The 19,072-nt window shown below is 40.0% G+C and overlaps 3 protein-coding genes across 5 annotated transcripts; 2 read left to right on the top strand and 1 right to left on the bottom strand.

Moving 5' to 3' along the window:
- Nucleotides 1-724: 724 nt before the first annotated feature.
- On the bottom strand, nucleotides 725-9,576 carry LOC127261991 (zinc finger CCCH domain-containing protein 19-like). The gene is made up of 11 exons (XM_051290445.1): nucleotides 7,568-9,576; nucleotides 7,344-7,423; nucleotides 6,690-6,874; nucleotides 5,598-6,519; nucleotides 5,329-5,456; nucleotides 4,862-4,921; nucleotides 4,736-4,786; nucleotides 3,435-3,505; nucleotides 3,049-3,203; nucleotides 1,112-2,966; nucleotides 725-916 (listed from the first exon to the last, which is right to left on the bottom strand). The coding sequence occupies exons 1-10, from the start codon at nucleotides 9,343-9,345 to the stop codon at nucleotides 1,123-1,125; spliced, it is 5,274 nt and encodes a 1,757-aa protein (XP_051146402.1). The 5' UTR covers nucleotides 9,346-9,576; the 3' UTR covers nucleotides 725-916; nucleotides 1,112-1,122.
- Nucleotides 9,577-9,737: 161 nt separating this feature from the next.
- Nucleotides 9,738-12,992, top strand: LOC127261994 (zinc finger protein GIS2-like). Of its 3 annotated transcripts, none has more exons than XM_051290449.1 (4): nucleotides 9,738-9,877; nucleotides 11,094-11,296; nucleotides 11,632-11,724; nucleotides 12,203-12,992. In XM_051290449.1, exons 2-4 carry the CDS (start codon nucleotides 11,166-11,168, stop codon nucleotides 12,732-12,734), a joined length of 756 nt encoding a protein of 251 aa, XP_051146406.1. In that variant the 5' UTR covers nucleotides 9,738-9,877; nucleotides 11,094-11,165; the 3' UTR covers nucleotides 12,735-12,992. The 3 variants fall into 3 exon arrangements, with proteins under 3 accessions (XP_051146406.1, XP_051146407.1, XP_051146408.1); XM_051290450.1 differs by having other exon boundaries at nucleotides 9,749-9,877; nucleotides 10,748-11,296; XM_051290451.1 differs by lacking the exons at nucleotides 9,738-9,877; nucleotides 11,094-11,296 and adding an exon at nucleotides 11,303-11,481.
- Nucleotides 12,993-14,697: 1,705 nt separating this feature from the next.
- On the top strand, nucleotides 14,698-17,468 carry LOC127261992 (endoglucanase 24-like). The gene is made up of 4 exons (XM_051290446.1): nucleotides 14,698-15,406; nucleotides 15,999-16,298; nucleotides 16,375-16,536; nucleotides 16,643-17,468. The coding sequence occupies exons 1-4, from the start codon at nucleotides 14,990-14,992 to the stop codon at nucleotides 17,252-17,254; spliced, it is 1,491 nt and encodes a 496-aa protein (XP_051146403.1). The 5' UTR covers nucleotides 14,698-14,989; the 3' UTR covers nucleotides 17,255-17,468.
- The last annotated feature ends 1,604 nt before the right edge of the window (nucleotides 17,469-19,072 follow it).

Below are 19,072 nucleotides of genomic sequence, written 5' to 3'. Positions count from 1 at the left end.
CTTGTCTATGCAAGACAATACCTATGCAGCCTCCTTAGAACGTGCATGCATCACAGGTAGCTTAAATTAAATTTAATAGCATTCCAAAATTTGGGAGCCTAATGTTGAGTTTAGATGAAAACAAATGGTTGAACAAGAATAACTTATAGTTAATAGGTAGATAGATAGATGGCAAGTTGGGAAACTAGGGTTTGTTTGTTTTTGATTTCGTATAAAAAAAAAACTACTATCCAACTCAAACTCAAATCAAAACCAAACAAACCCATCTTTATTTTTACTTCAATTTATTAGGTTTATGTTCTAAAGTATATTATAAAACTAATTAAGATGTGGCCCTAAGAGTCCAGGGAGTTGGCTTCATGCATGCAGTTGTTACAAGTAAACGTTTATTGAGATGCAAATTTAGAGAGTTTACTACACATATCAGGCATGGAATCTGCGATATTCGTGATTCTTTAGCTAGTAATGTATGTTATCCAACCTCAGCTAAATAAGCTTGAAGAAGCATGCTAATTTTAATGAATGATTGATTGTGAACAATAAAAATCGAGTTAAAAGAGAAGAAATAATAGTATAAGAAAAGGTAACAATAGCATAACATTTATGTTTGAAGAATAACTAACAATTTATCGATGTACAACCAACTCCCTAGCTAGCTATAACCAAAGAAGTATGTGGTGTGGTGTATAATGTAGAATTAGAAACCAAAGAATGTTCAAGAGAATAAATGAAAATGTGGCTGCGAAGCGTTTGGGAGGTTTATTCTACAGACGACATATATACACATATGCATCAACAGCTTCATAATTGATGGAAAAATTATAACATATGAAAGAAGTGAAAATGAAATGAGAAGAACGCAACAATAGAAGCTGGCTTACAGTCATGAGCAGAAATCTCAAAGACAGTGTTATACCTGTGTAATGAATGAAATCATAGGTTAGTTCATCAAATACAAAGATAATGATATATCCGCACAATAGATACAACACTTATGCATACACCTAAAAGCAGATCACTGGAACTGCACAAAATGCTCGATAATGTTCTGAAAAAAGATACTCAATCCATTCAACTATGAAACAAGAGGTAAGCATACTAGCCACCTTACCAAATTTAGAGTCAAGTATGAAGATAGTCACACCGGGAGCCCTTTCTACACCGACCATTTGTGTTGTATGGACATAGAGTGTCCCGCTTGTTAAAATGCCTAGAGCCTCCACCCCTATTCCATGGTCGGCCACCATTTCCGAACTCAGCAGGATCTTGGGTCTGACCTTGATCTTGACCCTGACCACCTCTATTGTTTTGATCAGCATGCCACGAACCACCCTGGTTCCCCGGTGGTGTTGGTGCAACCCAACCTTGAGGAGGACCCTGAGCCACAGGAAGCAGAGGACTCCCGGCATTCCCACCAGGCAGGCACCATCCATTACCTGGCATGAACAATTGAGCAGGCAGAGAATTCCAACCTTGAGTCGCAGTATTCCCAGGGACCATTCCTTGCATGTTAGAAGTTACAGTATTTCCTGCTGGAGCTACCCAACCTGTTGGATTTCCAGGAGGTGGTCCCTGCATAGCCACTCCCCAATTCATGTTCATATTTCCCCATCCCATGTTTGGGATAGCTTGAATTGGACCCCAGGAAACATTGGGATTTTCAGGTCTCACTCCTACAAAATTACTGCCATCCATTGGACCCATACCCATGCTCCCCCAAGGTCCATTAGGTGTGGCAGGAGGGATCATGTTTGGTTGATTACCCTGTGTTGGTCTCCAAGCATCAGGTTGAAGCCCAACTGGTGGAGTAACTGAGTTTGAGAAATTTCCAGCAGAATTCTGATTGTTTGGGGCATTCAAGTTGTAATCTTGAGGCTGCCCCTGTGCAGTTGAAGTACTATCCTGAGTATTGGCTTGAAGATTCTGAACACTCACATGCTGAATTGGCTGGAGATCTCCAGGCATCTCTATGGCATGTGGCTCGACTTTTGTATTTGATTGAGTATTGAGAGCACCAGAAATACCCACCAAACCTCCCTGTTGAGAGTTTGGTTTTGGAATAATAGCGGCAGCAGTCTGAATAATAGCCGCAATATTGGATACAATAGCAGACGAAAGCCCTCCATTAACACTAGGACTAGGTGCTTGCATGGTTCTACGAAGGTCCCCTTCTGCTCCAGACAAGCCTGCACTATTTTGTTCAGGGGTAGGAGAAGGTAGGCTCGCAATTTCATTCCTACGCCAAGTTTCGGCAGACAAGTTTGAATGGACTCCAGACTTATGATTAGCAACTGACCGATCTTCTTGGGGCAAGGATATGCCTGAGGTCTTGACAGCAAGTTCGGTTAAGGTATGGGAACTCTGCAGGGTATTGATGGCAGAAATCATATTGGCAACATCTGGTGGTGTTTTCGGGAACTTGCCAACCAATGCATCGGCTAGAAGTATGGAGTTGTCCTGTGTCTCTGTCATTCTCCAGATTTTAAGATCAGCAGGGAAGTAACCAGTGTTGTTCCATTTACGCAACTGCACCATAGAAAATGGTCCTTGCACTTTTCCTGAGGGATCATTGTAGTGCCACATCTTTTCTGATTCATTTACTTTGACTGCAGGTTCCCCTGCTCCAGCTGATGAAGATGCTATTGAGGCTTCTGATGCAACACCAGAAAATGATTCAGGGCGCACTGTGGTGGGCATGGTCCTTTCAGTAGACTTGGTATTTGTAGCAGAGCTCAGCTTCTCTGAATTGAAGAATTCTTTCGTAGTTGCCTTTTCTCTTCCCAAATTCCAAGAATTTTCATTTACTGTCTCATTAATATGCCTTGCATTAATAGAATGACTACTTCCTGACAGGGTTTTGCTTTGTTCCAATGTTTTACTCGAAGTTTTCGAAGCACCAATCCATGAGTCTCTAACAGACTTATCTTTCCTGTCAAAGCTGGAGCTTCTTGGCCTCAAGACAGCATCTGCAAGCGATGAAATAGTTAATGTTCAAGTATTTCATGCTCATATATCATAAACCAAGTCTGAAATTGACATGGAGGAAACCTTGTCTGCTGTCCTCAGTTTCACTGTCAGCATCATCTGATTCATAAGTGGGATCCATCTTTGGATCTGAGTGTATCTCAGGAATTTCTTCTAGCCTACGCTGACGTTCTTTAGGGGTCTTTAAAAGCTGTAATTTCTCCACACATTCTCTAAGCGTGAAAAAAAATGTCAAGGTTGAACTTCAACAAGCTCAAGAGTGGCATATAACAAGTCCAAAAGCATATAGTCAGAGTGACAATGAACAACATGAATAAACTCATCCAGAATGATTGAAACAATTTTTTGGAGGAAAAAAAAAAAAAAACACTTTGCAGATTTATAAGTTCACTCTCAAGTTGAGACATAAACTGAAAAAATAAAACCAAGATGTAGTAAGAAAAGGATATTCCTTCCGGCGTCCTAAATCACTGGCTCGATCTCGGAGATGGCTTAACCGCATAGTTTCTGATTCCAGCCACTGCATAGTGCCATTGGAAAAAGAAGCAGAATGAGATGCAAGAATATTCATTGATCAAATTTAGTCCAAACATGAAGGAGAAGAGCAAAAGCATAAACTACAGGATTGCAAGCGTCTAATTATTAGAGCATAATAGATCATAAAGATTACTCCAAAAGAGAAGTTACACAAAATTATCTTTAGCTTTCTATTGCAAATCAATCCCAGGTCAGTAAGTAAAAATTAATAATTGCAAATATGACAAGAAAAAGGTTCCTCGGTCAGATGACTCTGATAAGTAATGACACTCAACAGCTACAGCTGTGTGCCAAAGCAAATTAGTCATGTTATTCAGGTGATGTGTGACAAATACCATAAGATTTGACCCAAAAACTACTCACTACCGTATGAAAATTACAATGTTAACTATGACATCCTAACAGCCAACCAGTAAACTGTGACCAGAAATTGTGTGAGGCATGTGGCAAACATGATTCATTAGCTGATTTCAAGAGAGAGTTCTACTTGCCATATGTTACTCTGGCACTGATATAGACCATTAAATTAACTGCTGATGGGCATAGTTGCCACACTCCAGTGAGGGGCTTCATATGCTACCATTAACTATTTCACTAACACCAACACAAAAAACGAATCAATGCACTTCCCTATACAGCAGAAGGAAACACACAGCTTCCAACTTAGAGCAATGAATAGTTTATCTTAATTAATTACTAAGCTGACTTGTTTCTTGACAGGGAATCAGCATTGTAAGCATATAAAATGATCTTAATTAATTACTAAGATGACTTGTTTCTTGGCAGGGAGTCAGCATGTAAGCATATGAAATGAGTTAACCAACTGGAAAAATCGAAGAGCATGCCACACTATACAACGAGCACTCCTCAGGTGAACTATTAAAAGCTTATTACAAGAATATGATTATGTAATCACTGATATGGAACATGCACTAATTACATGTTAATTTGAAGCTCAACTTTAAGAAATTATATATTGTACTAAACACCCTCCTCTCATAAGAAATATATATATATATATTCCATTATCCAAAACTTTCTAAAATAATGTCCGAGGTAATGGCAGATTTTCCTATCCAAGCATCAGCTCTGGCCACCATAATGCAAGGGTAACACCTTTAGTATGCTGTTTTTCTTTCAACCAATTTAGGAATTCCAGTTCAGTATTATATAATGCATAAATCTTCAAGAGATCAAGGTGGAGGATACATACATCATTGACTCTTGCTGCATGTAGTTCCATGGACTTGTCAAGAATCTCTCCCTACAGACCTCATAGTCACCTCCATTAGAAGAAATACACAAGGCCAAAATTACATAACCATATGGGTAAGCTTACCACAGTCAGTCGACTGATAAGTCCACATCTGATACTCTGGCGAAGGCGCTTGCATTCCTCCTGTAAAGGTTGAAAACCAAAAGTGTAGGCACAAGACCAATTGCCACCATCGTTGTCTCATAAAAATCCCAGAAGAAACACTAATCATAGTTATATTAAACAGTAAAATCTATGCTAAATTGCTAACACATCTTAATCAGAACTATTTAAACAAAAACAGAGAAAGCTGGAGGTCATCTCCAATTTCCAACTGCCATATTAAGGATGTTTGATTAACTTCATCAATTTGAGAAGTGCTATGATGGCCTGATCCAGTTCATCCACTCTCTCTCTCTCTCTCTCTTTATATATATCCTTATTGTTAGTTCCAATAAAACAAATGCTTAAGAGAGATGAGAGTTTTCATTCAGATGACAACCTTTAGTACCAGACGACAAAAAGTGGGTTTCATATTTAAATTCAATTACCTCCGAAAAGTCTTGGTTTGAAAATGCATCAATAGATATTAACTCAGTCTTGTCAAGATTTAGTATTTCCAACACGATATCAGTAATCTTCTTGCCAATTTTGTATGGATCCTTCCTTTTGCTTGTACCTGCAAATAACATAAAAGTATCATGGTAATTGGTACACTTCTTTCCATTTTGATGAGTTCAGAATGGAAGAGCAGTACAATGAAGAATTAGAGGAAGAAACATATGCATAATTGGTAGCATATAGTAAAGACTGTTCTTACCTACAACTTGCACTAATCTATACATGTCCTGCTTTTGGGCACTACCAGATATCCGTATGCGCACAAATGTTCCAACAACTTTATCATGAAATGTTTCAGCATCTTCAAGTAAGTCCTCCATCAACTTTCTTCGCAGGTAAATTAAACCAATGTTGTGCATGTCAATGGCTGCATAATCATCAACATTGGACTGAGGTTCACGATTGCCACTTTTTTTGCGTGATTTACGTTTCTTATCTTTCACACCCTTGGTAAGAGGGCCAGCATTTCCATCTATATCTAACTGGTTATTTTCAGTTTCAACAACACTCCCTTGAATAGAATCATTCTGCTCATCTCTTATAAGAAAATGAGATTCGAGAAGTTTCAACATTTCAAAATGTCCAACACGAGGTTTACCAAACAGATTTTCAAGTCTTGCATCACATATAATTTGACTTTTTCGACGGGGATCACGCAGTTTGTTTCCTTTGATATACTCAAGCAAAAGTGCTTGTACATCAAATTGAGAGAGTACAGATGTGTCACCATTTTTCATGTGTGAAACAAATTCAAGTAGCTCTCTCGATGCCCAACCAGAGTTTCCGGATAAAACAATAGCTTTGTCCACATCTGCAACAGGAGGACTGACCAATTCCTCTCCTCTAATAAGCGATTTTGGTTGTTTCCGTATCTTTCTCCTTTTAGGTCGGATGGGTTCTGCATTCTCAACAGAGTTATCTGAACCAGATCTTCCATCATTTGCATCAGTGTGAGCTTCATGCAATTGTTGTTTGTTCGGAGCAGGCGTGTTAGCTCCTTTCCATGGATTTTTAGCTTCTATAATTTCAACTGATGTAAGTGAAAACTTGGCTTTTAATTCTGTATAGTAGTCCTTGAAGAGGAACTCCCAGCTACTTCTGTCATCAAAATCAATCTCAGCCTGCATTAAACAAGCAGCCTCATATGTTATATCATACATCTTAACTTCACCCAAACCAAGTTATAAAAATGAAGATGAAAATGCAGAAAGGAGGATGCAAGTATGTATGTATTTTGAGTGTGTGTGTGGGGGGGAGTGTGAGGAGATAGAGATAGAGATCCAGAACATACCTTATTGTTTCCCTGTTCATTGTTCTCAATAAGCATAACAGTTTTCATGCATGTCTCGCAGAAACCTTTATTTCCTCGGACACACAGGATAACTTTATCTTTAGTGCAACTCTTGCACAAGGAGAAAGGGCATGTATAACACATATATCGTGCATTCTTCTGACAATTGGTACAAATATGCCAACCTGAGAACAGCAAAAAATGTTAATTGCATGGAATTGACTGCCATACCATGAAGATAAATTTCAGTCCTTTTCTGTACTCAAACCCATAGTTGTTGCCATAAACCATGAACAACTATCGTCAATACTTATCTAAATACAAGATGGATAAGCTCACTATATAAAAAAACATGCTTTGGAATTGAAAATTAGTTAGAACACACTCAATATATGCAAGAGAAAAAAATCATGATAAGGTAGCTTAAGGTGATTTCTAGTAACCTAGAATGACATAGTTTTACAATATATATACAATTCTAAACTACAAGCTTCATAAAGAAAGAATCACATGATAAAACACTTATGAGATGCAAATAATAAACATTTGCAGCTGGTATGACTGGATGACAAAGCATGTATGGTTTTCTATCACATAAATAAATCATCAGAATTATGCAGGTATTTTGTAAATATTAAGAAAAAAAGAAATTACCACAGTTCCATCGGCCTTTAGATCTAAAAAAGGCTTCATCACGATCGACGCATGAAGGATGATAGGCCTTAGGACAACCTCTGAAAAGCCACAAAAGTACTGCCATTGATTAGCAACATTATAACAAATGCCTGCAGCATGATAATTTGAATATTGAAGAGAATATTTATTCTTTTTTTGTTAGAATTGGAAGGTGCACTCTCCAAATCTCCAAGAAAACATACCTACGGTCACATAGCACAAGTTCCCCGCCATCAAAGCAAATGAAACAAACATCATCACCCGCTGTCTTCCTTGACGAAGCTTTTGCAGTACTCTTGGAGTTTGATGTATTTTCTGAGAATTTCTTTCTTTTCCGGTTCCCTCCAGGCGTTTTTCCTGAAGCCATTTCTGCTTCAGTCTCCATGTCAGTGTCTTGTGTTTGGGTTTCCCCAGCAACTTCTTCATCTTTCAGGTCAGTAGGTGAATCATAAATATCCTGACCAGGCTCATCCACATCACTCGCGGCCTCGTCAGGCTCCATTTTGTCATCCTCATCTACAATGTTACCAGTTATTCTCTCAGTCTGTGTTGTGGCATCCTCCTCTTGGCTTTTAACAGCTACCTCCTTGATTCCTGATTCAGTTTCCACTTCAGGATCTCTCAACAGATTTTCCTCCATCACAAAATCCTTTGTGGACTCCAATCCCACTCCCACTCCCAACATTGTTTCTGTCTTAGCATCCACAGGTGGAGCTTCTTCTTTCACTAATTCACAACCCAAACTCTCTGGCATATCGGCAGGTTGATCTAACTTGGAAGTTTCTAATCTCTTTTCTGGGCCTTCATCCTCCAACATCTTGGCTCCAGATAATAAAGGAGCCATTTTTTTATCCTCACTATGCTCACATCTGATCTTGAGATCTACATCGACCTCTTCATGAACCTGTTCTAGTTTGCTGATATCAAGAGCACATGCATTTTCCCCAGTTATTATCACTGCATTAGATTTACCTTCAGGAAGTGATGTCTCGTCAATGGCCATAGGCTCAGGCTTTTCCTCTTGGGCGCCAGCAGGTTCTTCAGCAGTCCCAACTTCTGATTTCTTTACCAGAAGACCAATCCTCCCACCATCTACTTCATCACTATTCAACACTTTCTCTGCACTATTCTCTACATCTACACAAGACTCATATTTATTGTCCAACACCTCCATTGCATCCTCTCTTGCTTTCATTTCCCGCTGAGTCGACTCTTGCTCATTGCTCCCATCAGTAACGTCAACTTCTACCTTGCTGCAAACTACCGTTGCAGATTCTTTCTCAAAATTAGCTATAGTTAGCAACTCCGGAAAAGGTGATTCGTCACTTCTATCACTACCATTTACCTCCAGATTGGAGCCGACCACCGCCGCTGAAATTTCTTCTTCACTTTGAATTTGGGGCTGTGAGCCAACCACCGGTGAATTTTGTTCGTCACTCTTCATTTGGATTTGTGGATCAGCTAATATCACATTCCCCTGTGTATCTTCCTCGCTTTTCGTTTTGAGTTGTGAGTCAACTGATAATTTACTCTCTTTAGTATGTACCTGAGGATCGACCATTTCCGCGGGCACATCACCCATATCGTTGATAACAACATAATTATCATATGGCTTGATTTCTTCCTCAGCTTTGAATAGCACTGGCGGTTCCTCAGTTGGGGCAGCAATCAATTCGGCATCACCTTCCTCCCCTGCCGCTGCCTCTCCACCGCCAGGCTCCACAATGTTTTCCAACCCCCCTACAACAGCGTGTTTATCCAAAGTACGCTCTTCTCCATCAATCATATCCACAGGTTTATCCTCCAGGGGCACCGTTTCGTTGCTTTCTCCGCCGGCACTTGGATTAGATTCACCCAATTTCTCAAAAGACTCGCAAGGCAATTCGCCTTGTGTCTCTCCAACTTCCAACTTTTCATCTTCCACCACCAGTTTGTAGGGTTTATTCGTCTCGTCAGGTAAAGAAGCTTTGTCGTTCTCCATGTGCACCCAATTACAGTTTTTTCAAACCCTAATGTTGGGTTTCCTCCACAGAACACCCAAGCACGTTTTCCATACGAGTTCCCAAAGCTTCTAGGGCTGAAATATGGCAATCAAAGCTCAACAAATTTTCACTTCACATTTCCTGGTGTCCTTCGTTAAGAATACCGCAAAGACGAGGGGCTCTGCCAGGAAGGAAAGGCAAAGATCTTCATTCTATCCGTGTACTGTCTGTTTCTGATACGCCAACTGACCAACATCAACATGTAATAGTTTGTCTTAAGCCGCTCTATTGGGCTCACTATTGGATTATGTTAATAGGCCTAAAGCCCATCAAAATTGGTACACACTATTGGGCCTAATGCCCATACTATTTGGTAGGTCACAGACTCACAGGGTAACTTATTACGTACATCAAATCTACATAGTTATCAACGGTCGTATTAACTTCAACACCGGTTCTTCGCGAGAACGCTCTGCTCTCCTCTCCTCGCGGTGAAGCTCGTCCGTGTCAACCCGTCTCTCTCAGCTACTGGTATTCTTCTCGGGTTTGTTTGAGTTTGAGGGTTGTATTCTTAATCTAGTGTTTCGGGTGGGGTTTGATTTCAAATCTAGCTCTGTTTTTTTTTTTTTTTTTTTTTTTTTTGGGTGATTTTAAAGTGGGTTTCGTTTGAATTTTGACCGTCGCTTTTTGGCACCTAAATGGTAAAACTTTTCCAGCAAATAAGTTTAGGGTTCCAGATCTGTAGCGGTTGCACGGTGAATTTATGTTTATCGTTTGGAGGATAATTTCTACCTTTCGGTTAGGGTTTCAGATTAGGTTAGGTAGGGTTGTTTATCTGATAGCTTTGTTTGGCAATTTCATGTAACATCATATTTTTCTTGACGACGCGAGCTTTGAATTTAGTGGTTCTTCTTGGGAATGAATTTGGGGTTTGTGTATTTGACTTAGTTTGGTGCCCTACTGTTATTATCTTTTGAGGTCAAATTCGAAAATTAGAATAACGAAGGAGTAACCTAGATCACAGATGTTTAGGAATTTCCTACTCTATCCCCTCATTGATGTTGTCTTGCAGCACCACCTCTGGTTCTGGAATCTTTGATGTGTAGTTGTCCATGTGGATATCATTGATTTAATTAGTGTCTGTTTAACCCTGTTGGTGATCATAAATGATCTATCCTGGTGAAAACATAAGGTTCTTCGTTGTGGATGGAAGGAGCATACAAAAAAAAGGATTCATTTTGTATGATTGGTACTAGAATTAATGGATGCATAATATGTATGTATGTTTTATGCATTGAATGTTATAAGTCAGTGTTCTGAATTGATCCGTTATCCCTCGTTTCTTTTGGTGCTCCTTCCTTCATTCTGTCCTCTTCACTTCTTAATATGAATCATTCCCAGATGCACTGTAGCTGAAAAATGGTGATCAAAAGAAGAAGGGAATGTACAAATCTGGTGGATAGTTGGCTGCATGTCACTATAAGATATATCTTGAAATTTGGAGTGTTTAAGCCTGTATCTTGTTTGAAAAGAGGTGCCCAAATGCACTGGATGTGGTTGCACAGTAAATTTATTTGTGAGAACTAAATGGGTGCTGACTTCACATTATATTCTTGATGTCTGGTGGCATTGCTTGCTGAAAAATGTAGCATTAGTGAGGGGATCTGGTGTTTAAATCATGAAGGGGCACTGAAGAATTGTAGGTGTTATTGACATGGTGTCTTGGGTTTGTGGTTATGGTGGACAGGGAGGTGGCAGCAGCTGTGGTGTTGATAATTTGCATTTAGGTGTTGGTTTGTAGATTTTTGTAGTGTGGAAGATGACCTTAGGCAACAGGAGCCGAAGCAGGAGCCGGAGCAGGAGCAGGAGCCCAGTGGATCGTAAGATTCGTACGCAGCGATATTCTTATCGTGATGCACCATATAGACGGGATTCAAGACGTAGTTCCAGGTTATTTGGTCTTGATTCACTCCTTTGTTTGTAATGTTTTCTATGTGGTGTGGGTGGTTAGAGGCAGTTAACTGGTTAGTGGATGCTGGAGTCTATCTCAAAGGGAACCAGATCTACTTTGCTGGTTGATTACACATGCGCGTCTTGGATTCTGATTTGTTCAACATTGTTCTGCTTTTAGAAATGTGTGTGAAATTTGGTTTCTCAAGATTTCTTCTAATTAATGTTCTTCTGGAAAATGTGATTAGGTGTGAAATATGGAAATTCATTGAACTGCTTGTAGGGACTTTCTAACAAGATTATATATGCCTTTTCTGGATGTTTCTTTTTTGCAGTCTGAACAATTTGTGCAAAAACTGCAAAAGGCCTGGCCATTTTGCTAGAGAATGCCCCAATGTAGCCATATGTCACAATTGTGGTCTTCCTGGGTAAGTATACATGATTGCATACATGCTTTGTTGATTCAAGATCCATCAACACCCAATACCCTTTTAGAAAACCAAGCAAGAAGCATTCTCACTCAATTTACTTTTACTTTAGTTTTGATACTCAAATTATTAGTTAGAGAATCGCTTGGTATAATGTTTAACTTGTCTCTGTTGCATAGACTCCTTTCTTAACTGCATCTAAATGTGAATGTGTAAGGTGTGTGTTATCTTGCTGCTGCCCTTCTCATTTGTGTGAATTTGTTATTTTGTATTGTGTGATAAATTTCCCCATATGTTGAATATTAATTTTTGTGCATAGTCCTTGATTTCTATATTTGTTCAGCTCTAGTCTTGTATCACAGTGGTGTTAATACGAAATGCATTTATAGTTGAGGCCATGACTGCTTTAGCATTTGTATCAACAATCAGTGTATATAACTTCTAAACTTATATTTATATCTTTGGCTATTTTGATCAGGCACATTGCATCAGAATGCACCACGAAATCGCTCTGCTGGAATTGTCGAGAGCCCGGCCACATGGCTGGAGATTGCACAAATGAAGGGATATGCCACACTTGTGGAAAAGCAGGACACCGTGCCCGAGACTGCACAGCTCCACAGCTCCCTCCCGGTGATCTAAGGTTGTGCAATAACTGCTTCAAGCAAGGCCATGTGGCAGCCGACTGTACCAACGAAAAGGCCTGTAAAAACTGTAGGAAAACAGGCCATCTTGTCCGCGATTGCCAGAACGAACCTGTTTGCAATCTGTGCAATATTTCTGGGCATGTAGCTAGAGAATGCCCAAAGGCCAATACACTTGAAGGGAGGGTTGGGGGAGTTCGTGGAGGTGGATCCCGGGATATCGTCTGCCGAACTTGCCACCAAATAGGTCATATGAGCAGGGATTGCATTTCGATGTTAATATGCCACAACTGCGGGGGAAGAGGACATCAGGCATATGAATGTCCATCTGGGAGGTTCATGGACCGTTTCCCCCGGAGGTACTAGAGTGTGATTTGTGTGGCTTACACCGACCCTCTTACTTATCTGTTACCCACATTATTTAAGTGAAGTATGCATTGGTGGTGGATGTAATTAACCACCTTGACTTGGTATGAGTGTTTTTTTGACAGTTTAGAGATCAAATATGCACAATATTACTGGGATTGTGATATTTGACTTGGATTGTTGCTTAAGGTGAATTGAAATCTCACTGTGGAATGGTGGTGGTGTTGTATGAATCTAGCGAAAGCTTATTTTGTTCTACTACTAGGATATTAAAGTGTTTCGGTGTTCTGGTAGATCAAATTCCTCTACAAAGGGTGTTGTTTTATAGTTTTTAGGTGAAAAGTAAAAAATAAGCGGTAAATTAACTATTATTTTTGTCCGGTAATTAAAGCATGTTATAAACTATCATTTTTGTCTGGTAGTTGAAGCATGTCATAAACTAATCTCGAAATAAAATTTGTATTTTTAGTTCTTCATGCTGGAGGACACGTGTGCATCAGAACCAGAAATACATAAATTAAAAAAGTAATAATAAATTCATGTGTTCGGTATTGCTCTTTTGACGAGCCACGCTGGTGTGATGCATGCATCTTCAGCATAATAGGCTAAACATATGAAAAAAATAATTTTGAATAAACTAAAATTACATAATTAAAATAAAAAAAAAATCTGTCACTAAAAAATAATTTACCCAAGAATTATTATATTGATATTTTATTTTAATAGAGAATTATTTTAAGTGTCGAAATTGAAAATATAGAACAGTAAAATTGGTAGGCTATGCTAAAAAAGGGCAAATGTAGCCATAGACGAGTCTTGTTTTATTCCCAAAAATTCCTCTCAAAAGAATGATATGATACTATATAAAAGGGCATCTTTCTAAGTAGAGTAGCATAGCCTATCACGTCACGAATAACCTTCACCATTGGAGCCAAAATTAAACAAAATATAAGAGACACGAAAAGCCACGTATGCACACAAAAAACACACATACATATTATATATATATATACGTTATGAATGCTGTGGGTGGGTTGTGGGGTTGGTAAAGCATGCAAATGCAATGCAGACGCAGTTGACAGTTGAGAAGTTGCTCTGATTTTGCTGCGGCTGTCCTGCCCATTTGGGAGCATTGGTTTTGTTTTGAGCTCCAAAAAGCCTAATAATATGCTAACTTTTGTCAGCAGCAAAACCGCCCCAATACCAATACCAATACAATTCCCACCACCATCTTTGGTATTTGTTCGACCAATGCGATGCCACTCAGTCAGCTCACAAAACATCATACTAATGATAATAATGAATTCTTGTTATTGATTCACATGATTTATAATGATTTGCATTCTTGTCTTTTATGAAACCGCACCTAATGGGAAGAGGGCTTGCCTACCTTATTTCCACCACCACACTTCACGGGCTCAATCCCCTATGGGACATTATTACACCAACCCACAAATCAACATTTTCTTGAAAATAAAATGGAAAATTTTACTTCATTATTAAATAATAAAAAAAAACCAAATTTCACCATTTCATCATAATCATGAAAATAAAACCGAGTATAATACCTGCCCTAGGAGAAAAGATAAGAATAACTTTTCTAAATAACAGCACCCCATGGCCACCATACCCCACAAAGGTACATTCCCTCAACCCACTAGCATTCATAGCATGCCCAATCCCTATGCCCATTTTCTCCATTCTTTGTTCCTCCTCAAGGCCAACAAGATGAGGAATTTTGTCGAATATGAACTTGTATTTCCTGTCCTATCCTCCCAAGATTAAATAATGCAGCATATAAAAAGAATAAAGTAGGCCAAAATTAATACTCCCCCATTTCATAAATATGGTTTGGCCTACTTGGAAATAGAAACAGAAAAAAGCTTAAAATAAGGCACAGTTATGATGGATGGATGAATGGATGGAGTCACACTTCCCAGTGCATGTGAATTTCAACTGACACCCTACGCCTCTCTGTCGGCGCCCAGTTTTTGACACTGCCCGTGATTCTCCCTCCCCTGCTTACACATTTTTGCAATTGCCAATTTTGCCTTCTAATAAGCAACCACTATACATAATCAATAGATTATATATATAAATATATATACCCCGCCAGATTGTGTAGTTTTGCAGTCACCACCGTTTGTACTACTACCAACTTCTTCACTCACTGCACTGAACTGTACGGTGCAGGTTCCCTTGTAGGCTATCACTACAACAACTTTGCGTTTTATACAAAAGCGTCACTTGAGAGAATGAACCTACGGTGCGTACAGTTCCTTCTTGTAGTCGCTCTGGTGGCGCTGGTTCGGCTCCCGGCGGCGGTCAGTTACCACGACTACGCCGACGCATTGGCGAAATCGATTCTGTTCTTCGAGGGGCAGCGGTCAGGGTACCTTCCGGCGGACCAGCGACTGAGCTGGCGGGGGAATTCTGGAATGGGCGACGGCTGGACGGTGTCGCAGGACCTGACCGGCGGGTACTACGACGCAGGGGATAACGTGAAGTTCAATTTTCCAATGGCTTTCACGACCACAATGCTCGCCTGGAGCGTGGTCGAGTTTGGGGACCTGATGCCGCCGCCGGAGCGGCGGAACGCTCTGGTGGCGATCAGGTGGGCGACGGATTATCTTCTCAAGACGGTGGCTCAGCCAAACCGTATTTTCGTTCAGGTAGTCCATAGATTTCTATACCTCTTTTAGCTGTTTCTAAAATGTTCATAGCATCGGGCGTTGAATCAAATCGGAGTGAATACGATTTGGTTGGAGGAGGAAGTATGGGTGGTGCAGTTATAAAGTTAATGGCGGTTGCGGGAGTACTGTACAGAGAAGAAGAGTAGATGAGCTAATAAACAGACCTTGTTTAATGCGGGAGGGTGGAAGAAAATCGTGGGTAGGGATACCCGGGAGTTCGAGTCCTGGGTGAATCCAAGCCATTGGTGATGTGGACCCCACGTAGTCAAAGGTCTAGATTTGGCTGGGAGCTGGTCTACAGAATCAATTTTCTTTCTCTGTACTGTTCTGGTCCCCCATTCATCTTCCTTAACGAATCCATTGGCAGAAAGGCTTTCAACTATTTCAGCCATCAATGGGTGGAAGCTCTGTTTTCCATAAGTCATCAGGCCGATGTGTCCTCTTGCATTTGCAGAAAAATATGGACCATATTTAATGAATGTTAGCAGAAGATGATAACTAATTAGCTATATCCTCCGAACATGGAATTTAGAGTATATATTAATATTATACTTACTATTGTTGATTATAGGTAGGTGATCCAGTTATAGACCATAACTGCTGGGAGAGGCCAGAAGACATGGACACTGCCAGGACAGTGTACACGGTGGAGGCTCCGAGCCCCGCGTCGGATGTTGCCGGCGAGACGGCAGCAGCCATGGCTGCCGCCTCCATGGCATTTAGATCATCCGATCCGGGATACGCCGACACTCTGCTGAGAACAGCCTTCCGGGTTTTTCAGTTTGCAGACAGCTACCGCGGCGCTTACAGCGACAACTCTAACATTAGGGACGGGGTCTGCCCGTTCTATTGCGATTTCGATGGATATCAGGTAATCAATCAAAATGACAATAGTATGTATGATCTTAGCTGCTGAAATAGACTGACATTATAGTTGATGTATGAAGGATGAGTTGCTGTGGGGAGCAGCTTGGCTGAGAAGAGCCTCACAGGATGATTCTTACCTAAACTACCTGCAAAACAACGGTAAAACACTCGGCGCGGATGATAACATCAATGAATTTGGATGGGACAACAAGCATGCTGGCCTCAATGTTCTTGTTTCCAAGGTTGGTTGGTTAAATTTATTAGTAATCTACACACAACACAACCTTAACATACTAGTAAAGGATCATCATATATCTTATATATAACTAAGAAGACATGTTTTCGCAGGAAGTGTTGGAGAGCAGTATGTACTCACTGCAGTCATACAGGGCATCGGCAGATAGCTTCATGTGCACGCTGATACCCGAGTCATCCACCTCACACATAGAGTTCACACCCGGAGGCCTCATTTACCGGCCTGGTGGGAGCAACTTACAGCATGCCACCACCATTTCATTCCTCCTCCTCGTCTATGCCAATTACCTAGAGAAGTCGTCACAAACAGTGAACTGCGGTGAAGTCAGCATTGCTCCTAACCGGCTGAGGCAGATAGCCCAGAGACAGACTAACTACATTCTAGGTGAGAACCCCAAGGGGATGTCATACATGGTCGGATACAGCAGCGTGTACCCTCAGAGGATCCACCACCGCAGCTCCTCCATGCCTTCGGTCAAAGATCACCCCCAAGCAATCGGGTGCAAGGAGGGCTCGACATATTTTAACTCCACGGGTCCTAACCCAAACGTGCTGGTGGGGGCAGTGGTAGGCGGACCGGGGGAGGATGACATGTATGATGACAATAGAGTGGATTTTAGGAAGAGTGAGCCCACAACTTACATCAATGCTCCATTGATTGGGGTCCTGGCATACTTTGTGGCCAATCCTAACATTAGTAGTTAGAGTTAAGAGAATTATTGGTTGAGTGAGTGAGTGAGTGTGTTTATTCTAGGGATTGAAGAGTCTCTCATCTTGCAAGAACGCGAGAAGGAAGAGGCTAAGGTTTCAATGGTTCTTTGCATGCAAGTGAATTGAATCCTAATGCTTTGTTTTGTTTTATATGGAAGAATTATATAGTTTTAATTTGTTTCAGATTTTAAGTTTTTTTATGAAGCAAGAAAAAGGTAGCCTGATCAGTGTTCAGAAATATATAGCAAACATATTAAATCAACTAAAGAAATATATATATATATATATATTAATTCCGTGCCCTTTAGGGAGTCACTCTCATAAATTATATGCAGCCAATTTCATATCGTTTTTTTCCAGTTTGTTAAAGAGATTTTTCTCGACACTGGCCAAACAAACTCTTAATTGTGAATATTTTTATGGCCTACTTCCGTACCATCAAACACAAGCAAGCAGATATCAACTCATTATTTCAGTGGAAGGAATAAGTTCTTGCAGGATTGTTTTGGCAAACAGTATAACTCACATGAATGCTCTCTCTCTCTCTCTCTCTCTCTCTATATATATATATATATTAAAAATATTGTGAGAATTATAAACACAGATCATATTTAAATTGAGCGTGTTGATCATTGCTACCACATTTTATTACCTACCCAACCCTTCATTCATGCAAAGCATCTCTGCAACATTTTCTCATAGCCATGCCCATGGATACAATACAGGTACAGGCGTACAGCCTTGGCATTTGCCTAGAGTTAGTCTTACAGTCTAACACCATAGTCCTGAGGTAAACAAGAATATTCTCACCTACTCTGATCTATTATTCAAGTCATGTTTACCAATTTAGTGTAAAGCAGTCAATATGACATGCCATTTGACATATAAGGCTCATACAAATTTGAACTCTCCTGATTCTATGTACCCACTCTTCTTCATGTGAATTGTATATTACTAGATTTTTTGGGCTGTGAGAAATGAAGGCACATCTATTACTATTATTTTCTTCCAATATTTCGGACAGAATCCAAAACATTGAGATCTAGCCTGATAATACATTTGACTTGATAAAATAAATAGTTAATTTTTGACGTGCCTAACCTTAACAGGTTTCTAGTAATTTTCTTTCCACTGACCATTATCTCTCTCTCAGATTCTGGAATTTACTGCACACACTAGTAGTTCTGCAGCTAGAGACAGGAGCCAAAAACAGTACACACTTGAGAAACACTACAGATATTAGCCAAACATTCATCTACCTGGTGAAATTTTCACTCATTTTGTCTAGTTCCCATTTTCTTTTTTTGCACTCTTGAAGAACAGGTGGTAGGCGAATTTATGCAGTCAGATCATCACAATTGATTGGTGCGCAAACTTCTAAAAGTTTTTCTTCATTACCATTTAAATTTATCTTACTAGCGAAACGCACTTCTCTACCTGTACCATACCATTGAAGTTGACAATTAATTATGATTCAAACATCAACATCTATAACCACTATCTGTAACACACCATAGCAGTTAAATCCTTGTAAAATGCATTGCAATTACTGCCCTAGTAAGAAACCTGATCATCCACACCGCGCATATTATTGCAACAAAAATGGCACACGAAGAGTGGAAGATCATAAAATCCTCAAAAACAACAAAACAATGTCAACCTAACTTCGGCACGCAACGCAAGGGCTACTTCATTCACGGCTTCACTCGCACATCTATTTAGACAAACATGCATGCACCAGAGCAGATTCAAAGGCAAAATCCAGCACTCGAGAAACATGAAATGCGTACAGTTAATTAATATAAGCCTTAC

This window comes from Andrographis paniculata, unplaced genomic scaffold, assembly GCF_009805555.1.
Source record: "Andrographis paniculata isolate CXL003 unplaced genomic scaffold, ASM980555v1 Contig65END, whole genome shotgun sequence".
Classification (NCBI taxonomy): Eukaryota; Viridiplantae; Streptophyta; class Magnoliopsida; order Lamiales; family Acanthaceae; genus Andrographis; species Andrographis paniculata.
Note: the sequence above shows the minus strand (reverse complement) of the source record. Positions and strands in the feature narration are given on the sequence as shown.

Coding starts and splice junctions, on each gene's coding strand:
- LOC127261992 (XM_051290446.1), top strand. CDS start 14,990: ATGAACCTACGGTGCGTACAGTTCCTTCTTGTAGTCGCTCTGGTGGCG. Junction 16,299..16,374: donor GCGATTTCGATGGATATCAG/GTAATCAATCAA, acceptor TGATGTATGAAG/GATGAGTTGCTGTGGGGAGC. Junction 16,537..16,642: donor TCAATGTTCTTGTTTCCAAG/GTTGGTTGGTTA, acceptor ATGTTTTCGCAG/GAAGTGTTGGAGAGCAGTAT.
- LOC127261991 (XM_051290445.1), bottom strand. CDS start 9,345: ATGGAGAACGACAAAGCTTCTTTACCTGACGAGACGAATAAACCCTAC. Junction 4,922..5,328: donor CAAACCAAGACTTTTCGGAG/GTAATTGAATTT, acceptor CAACCTTTACAG/GAGGAATGCAAGCGCCTTCG. Junction 4,787..4,861: donor TTATCAGTCGACTGACTGTG/GTAAGCTTACCC, acceptor TGAGGTCTGTAG/GGAGAGATTCTTGACAAGTC.
- LOC127261994 (XM_051290449.1), top strand. CDS start 11,166: ATGACCTTAGGCAACAGGAGCCGAAGCAGGAGCCGGAGCAGGAGCAGG. Junction 11,297..11,631: donor GATTCAAGACGTAGTTCCAG/GTTATTTGGTCT, acceptor TCTTTTTTGCAG/TCTGAACAATTTGTGCAAAA. Junction 11,725..12,202: donor CACAATTGTGGTCTTCCTGG/GTAAGTATACAT, acceptor TATTTTGATCAG/GCACATTGCATCAGAATGCA.